Source organism: Equus przewalskii, chromosome 5, assembly GCF_037783145.1.
Source record: "Equus przewalskii isolate Varuska chromosome 5, EquPr2, whole genome shotgun sequence".
Classification (NCBI taxonomy): Eukaryota; Metazoa; Chordata; class Mammalia; order Perissodactyla; family Equidae; genus Equus; species Equus przewalskii.
Genome location: NC_091835.1, coordinates 83,467,858 through 83,481,070, shown reverse-complemented (window position 1 = coordinate 83,481,070; position 13,213 = coordinate 83,467,858). Strand labels below are relative to the sequence as shown.

Genomic DNA, 13,213 nt, shown 5'->3' with positions numbered 1-13,213 from the left:
ATTCAAGTTTTCATTCTGGTATCTACAAAATCACTTACCTACTGGCACTAAACCTTAATATCCCACCGTCAGAGAATAGGGAATACCAGAACACAGAACAAAAAGGATATTAGTTTTCCCCCCTAATAAATTGAGACTATGACTTAAGATCTACAAAAGGATTATTTAAGAACGTTGACTTTTGAATCTGTACCACTTCTTTATCTTCTTTGCATTAATGAACCACGTAGCTATCCTGAGACCTGAAATTTCGGGCCTACAAGGGACCTTTTGTAATCACCCATGTACAACTCTCCCAAACTGAAAATTTAATCCCAAATTAAGTAGCCTGCCCAAGATTTCACAGATAGTTCACAACATAGAATCCTACATGACTAGAACCCATATCTTGTGACTAGTAGGTCATATTCCCTTTGGATTCTACCATGAGGAGAATAAATTTTTTTTCTCCCTTTTAGATGTATTGTTTTCTTCTCCCCTTAGCACAAAGTAGAGTGGTTTGCACGTGTTAGCTATTCTATACTGTTAATTAACCTCGTCCTCAAAATCCTTCTGGCACTAAGATTTTAAAACATGTAGCAACAAACTGATATTTACATGCAAATAAACAAGTAAATAAATTTCTGAGGAATCAGAAAGCATCATTTTAAAACAGAACACATATATTCAAATAAATGCCTGTACTAGAAACATACAGAGAAATCCTCAAAATACACGACTTCAAATGTTCACTATTTTAATTCATCTCTTAATGTCTGTAACTTAATATACATAGTGCTTTAGTTCCAAAGACTTGTCTGTTAACTGGATGGCTTGAGTATATTACAACTTTTTAAAACAACATTAATAAAAATATCTTAATGATGCCAAATTACTGGAAGTCACTTACTGTGTCACCTAAACGTATCTTCTATAATGCTCACCAGCTATTAGAAACATATCATTATTACACTTTTAGAATAATCCTCCAAGCAATGTTTTGATTTATTCCAACCCAAATTGGAAGAGAACCCTTACCAAGTTCAACACTGACTACAGTTTAACATCAGAGCACTATTTCTTTCATATAGGTTATTTAAAAAAACAAAAACTAAAAACCCAAACACGTATATATTACATTTCCTTTACAACAAATTTAAGAAGCTTCAGTCAATAATCACATATGCAGTATTATCACATAACTTGATTTCTTTATTCTAGACATCCGCAAGTCTTAGTTGAACACACTGTACCATTATAGTGAAAGTGCTATCTTCACCAGAATGAAATTTAGTACTTTTACCGAATGAGCCAAACTGACAGAAACAAGAGTGAAAAAAGAAAATCACACCACACACTCTACATAGTGGAAAGTTATATATACGTTCCATTCAAATATTGACCTAAATTTCAATGGGCTACACTGGAAGAACGCAAACCTCTCAAGAGAATTAACAGGATTCTAATCCTTCAAAAATACAAAAACTTTTATTTCTCCCAATAATCTTGATTTTGGCCCTAGAACTAAGCAGATCTAAAATACCAAAATACCCAAAACAAATATATCTCTTACAAAAAGTCACAACGCTTAAAATCTTTAGTATTAGCAAACCTGGACTTAAGAAGTTCCAAATGCAATACTTAAAAACCACCTCGATAGCAAAACTTTTTAAAAATCATTTTTGGCTTTGAGGTCACAGAACCAAAACTGTATTTCATGAGCCATTTTAATACGCCAGTACATCAATTTAATTAAGAACACGATCATTACATTTTTGATAGTTCCCTCCCAAATCGGAAAATTTCTTCCTGGTAGATAAGGTTTAGACATGTCTTCAGGTGTCAAAGCGTACCATGCGTACCCAAAAAGAAATTAACATAAGCTCTTCATCCACAATTTTAACTGAAGCCTATTTGTTCTTTCCTTTAAAATGCATACAAAATGCAACCGCTAAGTCTTAGGGAACAAAACAAGTATCAAAGAAATAAGCAGCTTTTTTAGACCGGGAGCTTATTTATTTTGGGATGGGACAACAGGCGGGAAGGAAGGAATATAACAATTACTGTAGTGCAGGAAAAAAAAAACAGAGAGAAAGAAACCAAGATAATCCGCGAACACACAATTCTCGGTTCGGAACCGACAGTCCCAGTCTCCCGGCACCGAACCGCGGTGGTACACCTCCCTACTCCCCGTCCGCGTCCCCGGCCACTCCTCCTCTCGCTCAGACCCCTCCACTCGGCGGACGTCCTGCCTGCGGTCCAGCGATGCCCCTTTCTGGCAGTAACGGTGGCCGCAGGGATGTGAGACCGAAACCCCGAGCTCCGCGACCCGCGAGAATGACAGAGATGCTGGCGGGAAACCCTCCAAGCCACGCGCCCTCCCTCCCCCGGCCTCCCACCTCCACGAAGGGGACACGAGGTGACGGCGCCGTCCGTTCGCGGAGGCCGCGGCCCCGGTGGGCAGCGGGCGGCCTAGCGCTGGGCCGGGCAGGCCGGGCACCGGGGACGCAGAGGGCAGGGCCGGGAGGCGGGCAACGGCCCGCGGGAGGGGGAGGGGGCCGCCAGCCGCAGGGAGGGGCGAGCGCCCGCGCGGGCACGGGCCGCGCCTCGGCCTCACCTGAAGTCCTTGTCGCTGGACGTCATCTTCTCCAGCAGGTTGGAGATGTGGTACGAGGCGCTCGCCATGTTGCCGGCCTCGCCGCCGACGGCCGCCGCCCGCCGCCGCTGGGGCTCCTCCTCCCGCCCGCGGCTTCGCTTCCAGGGTCGCGGCGCGACGCCGACCTGACGAGGGAGGCGCCTCGGCGGGCAGTCCCGGCCGCGGGGAGGCGGAGGCTTCGGGAGGCCTGACCACGGCGCTGCGGGCCGGAGGACGAGCGCACGGGCCGCGCGGACCTCGGCGGGGCCTCTGCGGGCAGTAGGACGCTTCCAGCGGGCCGTCGCGCTCCCACTCGCGCCACACTCGCTCCGAGGGCTAGAGGCCAGAGCCCGCCTCCTGCACGCCGGGGCGGGGGCGGGAGACGCCGACGTACGGGAAGCGAAGGTCAGGGTTCACGGCGGCCGCCCCACGCACGCTGCGGAGACGCGGGCCACAGGGCAGTCCTGTTGGCCAAGGTCTGTGTCAATCTCCACACGGACCGCCTTACAGGAGGCGTGAAAACGACCCAAAGAGGCTGTTCTCGCGAGACTTGAAAGCGACGGTTAAAGGCCGGGGGGGGGCGACTGGGACAAGCGTGCCTTCTCTGAAAATAACTTGATTTTTTTTTCTGTATGACAGTAAGAGATAAGTTTACGATTTTTAAGGAGTGTAAGGCATGAAACTAATGCTAATTAAGGGGGTGAGTCTGGGGACCAACAGAAGAATTACATGAAGGAGCTTTCGTTTCGAATCGGACGCGTGGCCTACATTGCCTGAACCACGATGGTGCAATGCTGCCACGTGAAAACCACAAGTCCCAGAATTCAGTCTGGGTGTTGCACTGGGTCGGGATATGATTGGCTGAGGGAACTTGCACCTTCCCCATTGGCTCCCGGGGGAGGCGCGCATGCCGGGATTTGCAGTCCGGCGAGCGGCTGTCGGGGCTGGAATCTTAGACCCGCGCGCGTCGGCTGTTTGCGGCGGGCCGTGGTGTCCTAGTACGGCGGCCTTCCCTCCTATGGGATGTCTGCAGAGCGGGGCTGCTGCGGTGGAGCAGACGCATTGCGCATCTGTTGGTGGTGTCGGCAGAGGCCTAGCAGCGGCTTCCCAGCGCTGATCCTGGAGTGACAAGCATCCTTGCTCGGCGCAGGGAAGGGCCGGCGCCCTAAGGCCAGAGGGACCGCGGCGAGACCGATGGGCCATGGCTGATGACTGTGCTCGGCCTACTCCTTTAGAGAGGGCAGCTCAACGGCCGCCCCCTGCGGTCCGCTTCTGTGCACCCGAGAATCCTGCGGCTGTGCATTTCATTGTTCCCTGAGACACACACGCAGCAATGGGAGATTACATCCCGAATCATTTGTTTCAGTATCCACGTTTTTATCTGCTTAATTGGGATTGGAGCTAGCTAACAGGCCTTTCTAAAAGGAAAAAGAGCAAGCCCGGTCAAGAGACAAGGAAAATTCAATCCCACTCTGTTACTGCTCCTGTTTAAAAAAAACAACTTTCAATAGCCCCTTTCTTCCGAGTATTAAATCTAACGTTTCTCTACCACTCTCTCCTTTGTTCACCAAATATTACTGAGTGCTTCCTAAAAGCCAGGCACTGGTACAGGCAAAAACAGTTCAAAAGATGAAACATCATCTGTACTCGCAGTCCTTACCTGAATTTCCCCTCATTATTCTTGTTTAGCCTCCCCCCCTCGTCTTTTTACTTTAATACTGTTTTTCTCCCCAGTGGTACCATATCTCTTCCCTCATTTTACCCGAGTCAGCCATCATTAGGTTCCCTGAGTGCTTCAGCCACAATTAATTCCCTTCTGCTCTGAACGGCCTTTCCAAAATCTTTAATATAAACTGTACAGACATATCACACACAAGCAAGCTGGGCATTTATCTTGTGTGCACCCTGAGGCTTAAAATCTCAGTCATCTGGTGATGACTCTTTTAGCCCGAGTGCAATCAGACACCAGGTCATGTTTTCTCCTTTTGTGTGTGTAAATCCTGTCATTTGTCAGTCTCCAACTGAACTATACTATTTGTCGTCTGACAGCTTTAATATAAATCCTGTTTAACGCCGCTTATTAGCTGTCTTAGGCAATTCACTTTAAGCCCTCTGAGCCTTGACTTCTTCATGGGTAACACAATGATCATCAGAATATTACCCCATCCGGCTGTTTTAAGAGTCAAATGAGCTATTGTCTTAGCCTGCTAGGGTTGCCATACAAATACCACTGGCTCGCGGGCTTAAACGACTGAAATTTATTTTCCCACAGTTCTGGAGGCTGGAAGTCCAAGATCAATGTGCCAGCAGGTAGATTTCTCCTGAGGCCTTAGTTTTCAGATGGCCGCCTTCTCACTGTGTGCTCACATGGCCTTTTCTCTGTGCACCCGTACCTCTGGTATCTCTTTCTCTTCCTATAAGGACGCGAATCCTATTGGATTAGGGCCCCACCCATTTAACTTCATTTCACCTTAATTGTGTCCTCATTTAACCTAAGTACCTCTTTGAAGGCGCTATCTCCAAATACTGTCACAGTGGAGATTAGGGCTTAACGTAGGAATTCAGGGGGGACACAATTCAGTCTATAACAGATATCCCATATACCGTTCTCAGCACATTGCCGGGAACGTAATAACAATATTTATAACTAATATTTCTTGCACACTTACAAAGGTTATGGAAAGCATCTAATAAAAGTTGGCTATTATTATTACATTCTCTCAGTTGTTTACTTATCCCTATGCCACACCAGTCTACATAGCCTGGTTAGAGTTTTCCAAAACATTATTTTATAGTGCTACTCACCAATTTAAAAAGTTCAGTGGCTCTCTACTACTGAATAAAGTCCAAAAGTTTTGGCAATCAGTGGCCTCCTTCACGCATCCCTTACCCTTTCTTTCTGACGTTTCTCCCGCTATTATTTGCGGTTTACTCAAAGAACACCTGGAAAGCTTATTGAACCCTCCAGAGCAGGATCAAGACAGTGCCCTCCAAACCCTCCTCCCTGGGCTAGGAATTGCTCCTATCAATTTTTCTGAGTCCCTCAAAGATCCAACTCCAAGATTTTGTACATCAGCAGCAGCAGCACTTACAGCTCAGGCGCTGCATTAACTCATTTAATCCACGTTTTAAGTACAAGAAGCACAGAGAGCTTAAGTAGCTTGGTAAAGGTCGCCAACCAGGTGCGTGAGGATTAAACCCAGGCAGGCTCACTTCAGAGCCCATTCACCAAACCTCCACTCTGGAAGGCTTCTCCTCCCCAGAATGCCTTTCCCCTCCCCTGTCTCCCTTTCTAGGATCTTGAAGCAATCATATTGTTTATATGCTAGCCTCCAACTGGAGTGTAAGTTCCTTAAGACATATATCAACTTCAGATCACTTCTGCTTCTTTCAAGTACTTAGCTGGTGCCACACTCGTAATAGGCACTCAATAGCACTTAATTTTATTTCATATTCTTGACCACTTAGAGAGTTGATCTGTGTATCACTGAATATAAACAGTGGGAAAATGCTTTCCTTTAAGGATCTGTAAACGCTAAATTAATATTAAATGCAAAAGGAAATACGTCTAGATAAGGCTATCCTCTAAGAATTTTCTTTCTAGTCAATGGTCATAATGGAAGACCGAGACAAGGAATTTGCGAGAGGAAGGAAAACGGAGACCTTCAAGCTGTTGGGAGGCTCTTCAAGTATCAACCAGCAGTTTAGTTAATTCACAAGCACTTATTGAGTGCCTACACTGTGCCAGACACCGTACCAGATGCTGGGGATGCGAAGATGAGCAAGACATGCTCCTTAATCTTGAGGAAACTTCAGGCTGACCAAATCTTAAATTTCATATCAAATGTTTTATATTTTAGGCAAAACTGAGAAAATTGCTTACCATAAGTATAGAATCAAAATAAATTTGTATTTATATTCTGTATTTGAAATGAGGAATAGATGCTGAAATTGTCTTTAAAATGCTCAAATATGCATAGTCTGAGGTGAAGTAAGTATTAAGAGATAAACGTCAATAAAGGGAGGGCAATGGAAACATTATATAATTGATTTATTGAACAGTATGGAGTTGTTGGGGTACCGGCATGAAATGCTACTTGTTGCTTTGTTTTTCAAACACACTCTGTCGGATATTCTCCATGACCCTTAGTGACCCTAGGTAGTCCCCGTAGCTTTCCCTTGAAGTCCAGTCTAGTTTAGTCCAATGTCCGTCCTGATACCCCTTCTGCTTCTCGATCCTGTAGGGTTAGGAAGATGACAAAAGAGAAAATAAGGGAAAAGGCAAATCTTTGTTATTCGATGGTTATGATTATACTTCTCTCTTGACGGCTGATGCCATCCGGCAGAGCCCCAAATACCAACTCTCTTGTGAGGATCAAGGTTGTGAGTTCTTTAGGGTGTCTTTCAAGGCCTTCCCTCTGCACACTTCCACGGCACAGCACATCTGAGCACTCCAAGGCCCTCCGGTGGCAAATAGCGCTCGTAGACGGGCTGCCTCAAGAAAGCTGAAGCCGAGCTTGGAGGGAGCTGTGTGGCTGGCCCGCTGGAAGCCCCCGTGTCCTCACTACACCAGAGGAGGGCTGCAGGCTGCTGCTCTTTACACCCTCTCTATCCTGCCACTTCTCTCCATCTCTCTTCTGCCCTCCTCACATGGGCACAGAGCGGTAGGTGGCCAACCAAGGGATGAATAGTCTGTAGTTTTGGGGGTACCAACGTGAAATGTTTCTTTGTTTTGTTTTTCTGATTACTGCTTTCAAACATACTCTGTCAGGTATTTTCCTTCACTCTCAGTAACCTCTTGGGCAGACCTCGAAGCTCTCCAAACCCTTATTTTCCTACAGGAATTCTCATTTCCTCTGAGTGGTGGGGTCTTTCTGTTTGGTTTTTTCGGAATGGGAAGTGGAGGAAAGACCCAGCACTGTCTGCCAACTAATAATTACATTTCTGTTAGAATCCTCTCTTCTCACGGGGGCCATCTTCCATGGCCTGCAGGGTGTTGGTAGGATGATGGTAACAAAGTCACTTCTAAAAGGGGTGACTGGCCCCCCTTGGTGAGTCTCTTTAAAAATAGGATATCTTATGCCTAGTGTTTTCAACTTGGGGTCTTCTAAGGCAATAGGAAATGTCTCATTTTATATATATGTGGAGAGAATGTGAGGAAAGAGACCTCCAAGAATGTGGAAGGCCAATAAAGAAGAACAAATTTAGAGTGACACTGGTTCTTGTACAGGGAAATGAAAGGTGTGGAGCGATATGACAAAGAAAGAAGTTTTCCTTGTCTGTTTTATGGCTGTTGAAGCTTAAATAGGTAACATACAATTTCCCACTGATTGGAGAGGAATGTTACTGAGTTCAGGTTATTTTCCCCAAAAATACTCAAGGGCGTTATATCAGTTTCCATCCTTCTGCCCTAATATCACAAGGAGTTTCTGCTGTAGCATTTCCCAAACTGCATACTGGTGTCATACACTAGTTCCATACGGTGTCAACAGAAGCAGATACTCTTGGGGTGTGTATGATGGAGGGTAGAGTTGTGGTTAAAAAAAAAGTTTAGGAAACAGTTCTCTTAACAGCAGAACATCTCAGAACATTTCATATACAAATATGTTGTGAAGCCCCAAGAAGAATATATACAATTCCTATGGACTGAATTGCGTTTCCTTCCCCTCCCCCCGACAAGGGCAACAAATTTGTATGTTGAAGACCTAACCCGCAATGTGATGGTATTTGGAGATAGGGGCTTTGGGAGGTAATTAGGTTTAGATGAAGTCATGACGGTGAGGCCCTCACGGTGGGATTAGTGCCCCCATAAGAAGAAACAGTAGAGAGCTTGCTGTCTCTCTCTTTCTGGGCCAGGTGAGGACACCGAAAGACGGTAGCCGTCTGCAAGCCAGGGGCTCTCACCAGAACCTGAGCATGCTGGCACCCTAAGCTGAGACTTGCAGCCTTCAGAACTGCGAGAAAGAAGTTGCGTTGTTTAAGCCATCCTATCCTATGGTATTTTGTTATGCAGCCCAAGCTGACTAATACGGGTATGCAGCTACTTGACACATTTGAGCACAGCGTTTTTTAAAGTCCTACTTATTACCATCTCAAGAGATGAGAATACCATGAAACAGAACTTGGAAATCCTTGTTCCATGGGCAAGTTTTTTCTGAATTGAATGCTGGCCGGGTGCTGGGGAGGAGGAGATTCTTAGTAGAAAATACGTTTGACATTTGTTTTAAAACAGCCTTCTGCCAAGTAAATGTGGACTGGGCTTAATTCATACATTTGCTGTAAATTGAGTTTAAGGAAATACAGAAAATAGAGCCATATTTATTCAACCAGTGATTAATTTCTGAAATATAATTCTTTGCTGAATGTCAAAGCTGATATGTTAAGAGAGGAGGAAAAGGGCGGTTCTGATTTGTGTTCTAGTGTAGACAGCTGTGCACGCAAATAAACAGGAACAAGATGCTTCCTGTTACAGATCATTTGTCAATACTGAATTCAAACGTGATGTGAAAGGAAGTCAGTCCTATATAAGACTAATCTTGAAAAGATTTATTTCCAATTGATTGGAAACAACCCAACAGCTAGAGTTTTTCCTATGATCTACTCCCTTCTAAACAACTGCTGGGAGCTCTCAGTTAATTTTTAGTGGCACTCTAAATCAAATTTAATTGTTATTCTATGAAGGGATTGTTCTTTTAGAGTTAGAAATACATTTGCAGCATATTAGAGAAAATTACAAAGATTATTTACATCACAAAGGTGCTTCCTTTGGAATACCTACCATCTCATTCTTACTTTCAACTTTTATAATAATATTAACCATCATCTGGAGCTTTAAGATCACAGCATTTTCTGATATGAATTTATAAGAGCACTGTCAGGATTTTCAGACAACTAAAAATATAACTTTATAAATGTAAAGCTGGTTATCAGTTTTGACAGAAGGATGCAGAAGAAAGTGCTAGAATTCAGCAAATGCTGCATTTTGCTTTAAATATAGGTACTGTGCTTTAAATATAGATGCTGTCTTATCTCATTGCTTAAAAAGGTACTCTGCTTACTACTAGGTACAAGTTCTCATTTTTGAAAAAAAGGTGTGAAAGGGTAATTAAAGAGAAATCATGAGCCAACAGGATCAGGGATAGAAAAAAACTACAGTAAAATGAGGTGGAAAAATAGTATTTTTAGCAAAAATAAATTTAATGAAATGATACTGAGATTCTTTCAATGATGGATATTTATCCAATGAAATCAGTCCACCCTCATCACTAAAACTAATAGGAGAAGTGGTGAAAATATCATATTCTAGAAAAAAAATTGCTGATTATATAAAATATGTTTTTATTGTATTTATATCATTTTGTAAAATACGAACTTTTCTGTATAATCTAAGTAAAAAAACTCAAGTAAACTCTCTTTGTATTTCATGGAGAATGCAAATGAAAATTTTGGATCAATTCCTAACAGTGTGAGAGCTTCGTTATAGTGGATGGAGTTATTAACACTTGAGATACTTCACAATCTAGAATTGGTTTAGAAGAAAATGTTTATCAAGTGGGCCAATCTATTACTTTTAACAGTACAAGCAAGGCTTAAGACAGAAGAAAATATTTGCAGAACATATATTTGACAAAGGACTTGTATTCAGAACTCATACAACTCAATAATAAGAAAACAGAAATTCCTACTTAAATAGGGGAAAAGATTCGACCAGATACTTCACCAAAGAAGCTACAGGATGACAAACACATGAAAAAGTGCTCAGTATCATTAGTATCAGGAAAAGACAAATTAAAGCTTCAATGAAACACCACTGCACAAAGCCTGATCATGCTAGGTGTTGGTGAGGCTGGAGAACAACGGGAACTCTCATACCCTGCTGGTAGAAAACAGTTTGGCAGCTTCTTAAAAGGCTAAACATACATCTACCGTCTAACCCAGCCATTCCATTCCTAGGTATCTACTCAAAAGAAATGAAAGCATATGCCCATACAAAGAGAAATAACATGAATGTTCATATCAGATTTATTCGTGGTAGTGCCAAACTGGAGATAACCCAAATGTCCACCAAGAGGTGAACAAATAAACAATTGTGATATATCCATACAATGGAATACTTACCAGCAATAAAGAGGAGAAAACCATTGAAACACACACGGGCACGGATGAATCTCAAAATCATCATTCTGAGTAAAAGAAGTCAGAGAAAAAAAAGAGTACAAAATCTATGAGTCTGTGAATATATAATTTTAGAAATTGCGAACTAATCTGTAGGGACACAAAGCAGATCAGTGGCTGCCTAGGGATGAGGGAATGGAGAGAGGGACAGATTAGTAAGGGCCCCAGGACAGTTTTGGAACTGATGGAAATGTTTGTTATTCTAATTGTGGTAATGATTTCACAGGTGTATACATATGTCAAAACTCATTGATGTGTACACTCCAAATGTGTGCTGTTTTTTGGATGTCAATTATACCCAATAAAGATGCCAAAATAATGATAAAAATAGAAGCCAAGTTAGCTAAAACCAAGCAAACTTACTTAGAATACAAGAGTCAAAGTAACTTTAGTTTTCTTTCATGGACTTTTCCCAAAAGAGAGTATGTGATCTAAGACACAAGAAGAATAACTCAGTATTGTCACACTGGAGAGCAAAAGATATCTACTACAAAGGAGGAACCAGGAATTGCATAAACGAGAGTATATATTTCCCATGTATTATCTACAGTCTTGATTTTTGGAAACTAGTGATACCATATTTATGACACATGAAAATGTTTATGAGCTAATGATCTATTTAAAATTACTTAGTAGAGGGCTAGCCCAGTGGCGGATTGGTTAAGTTTGTGTGCTCTGCTTTGGCAGCCTGGGTCTTCGGGTTCAAATCCAGGGCGTGGACCTACACACAGCTCATCAAGCCATCAAGCCATCAAGCCATGCTGTGGCAATGTCCCACATCAAAAATAGAGGAAGATTGGCACAGATGTTAGCTCACAGCCAATCTTCCTCACCAAAATAAATAAATAAACAAAGTAAAATAAAATTACTTAGTAGATATATTTATAGAATTTCATTACTCGAACATACACTCCAATCATTTTCCTGTGCTCTAGTCTTATATTCCCAAGTGTTCTGGTGTGTTTCTGCTTAGATATTGATAGTTACCAGAAACCAATTTGCCATATGTATAGCCAGGTGATTCAGAATACACACCCTATGTCACTTAGGCTGGGTTCAAGTCCTGGCTATACAGCTTATTATTTTGTAATCTTGCAACTTCTCTAAAGTGATAATAATATTAAGAGTAGCTAAGGTTATATGAGGCTTAAATGAGATGAATACAAAATGCTTGGCACAAAGTAAGTACTTGATAAATATTACCTATTATTATTTGAATACTAAAATTATTCTCCTCCAGGGGCTGGCTCCCTGGCTGAATGGTTAAGTTCGCGCACTCCGCTGCGGCAGGCTAGTGTTTGGATCCTGGACGCGGACATGGCACTGCTTGTCAGGTGACGTTGAGGCGGCGTCCCACATCCCACAACTAGAAGGACCTGCAACTAAGATATGCAACTGTGTACAGTGGGGGTTTGGGGAGATAAAGCAGAAAAAAATAAAATAAATAAAATAAAGTAAAATTATTCTCCTCCAAAAATCTAACTCTCTTCCCTATCACCGCATTTCTTTTTGTAGGTCCCACAAATATTCCAGTCCCCTGGACTTAAAATTTGGGGAAAATATTTGAATTTTGCATTTCCTTCATTACCCTTATTCACTTCAACACCAATTCTTCATGAAAATATCACTTAGATTTTTCCTTTCTAATAAATTCCCGGTACGATTAGTCTCTCCAGGCCCTCTTCAGTTCATTGGTAGATAGAAATTCAGTAAACTGTAGCCACACTAGATACTAGCTGGGTGATTTAGGCAAGTTAGTTAACCTCACTAAGCCTTAGTTTTCTCCACTACAGATTGGGGATGATAATATCAATTAATGTGAGGATTAAACTATATAACGCACTAAAAATCCTTTTTCCCGTGCCCCATCCAAGAGTAGTTGCCTGACAAATGGGAGTTACTTTTACCATTTCCTAATTCTCTGTGCGACATTTACAACTTAAGATCGTTTTAGCTTTTTCAGTTGCCACTTCCCACTGTGGCTTCATTGACCTGAGGGCGCACAGCATCCTATAAACACTACCTACGGACACAGGGCTTTGGTTCTGGCACATAGCAGCCCTCCTCTATTTTCAGAGTTTATCGCAAGTGATTCCCAGCTCTGGCTGAACTTAGAATCACCTGAATGCCTCTGAAAAATAATAATGCTCAGGCCACACCCCAGGCCAATTAAAGAAAAATCCCCTCAGGTAATTCTCATGTGCAGCTGGCACTGAGAACCACAGTTTTGTTGGCTTCATTCAGTTTTGTTCATGTTTTGCTTTGCTTTGTTGGGGATCTAACTGTAGAATTTTGCTGTAGTTTCTGAAGATACTTTTGGATCTGGATTTTACCGTGAGACAGTCTAGCTACCCCTTGCCCTACTGAGTTTCTGCAAATTTAGGCTTCACATCAGCAATTTCCTCAGCCAAATCGTTTGTAAAA

At 42.6% G+C, this 13,213-nt stretch overlaps 1 protein-coding gene across 2 annotated transcripts in view; it reads right to left on the bottom strand.

The window, feature by feature from the left end:
* The window catches only part of CAND1 (cullin associated and neddylation dissociated 1), a 41,271-nt gene extending 37,867 nt beyond the window's left edge, over positions 1 to 3,404 (bottom strand). The window contains exon 1 of one of the 2 annotated variants that reach the window (XM_070619681.1): positions 2,597 to 3,404. In XM_070619681.1, coding sequence (XP_070475782.1) covers positions 2,597 to 2,664 — 68 coding nt within the window. In that variant the 5' untranslated portion in view covers positions 2,665 to 3,404. Of the gene's footprint in view, positions 1 to 2,378; positions 2,564 to 2,596 lie in introns of those variants that run through there. The other variant, XM_070619683.1, reaches the window with a different exon arrangement.
* Between the last annotated feature and the right edge of the window lie 9,809 nt (positions 3,405 to 13,213).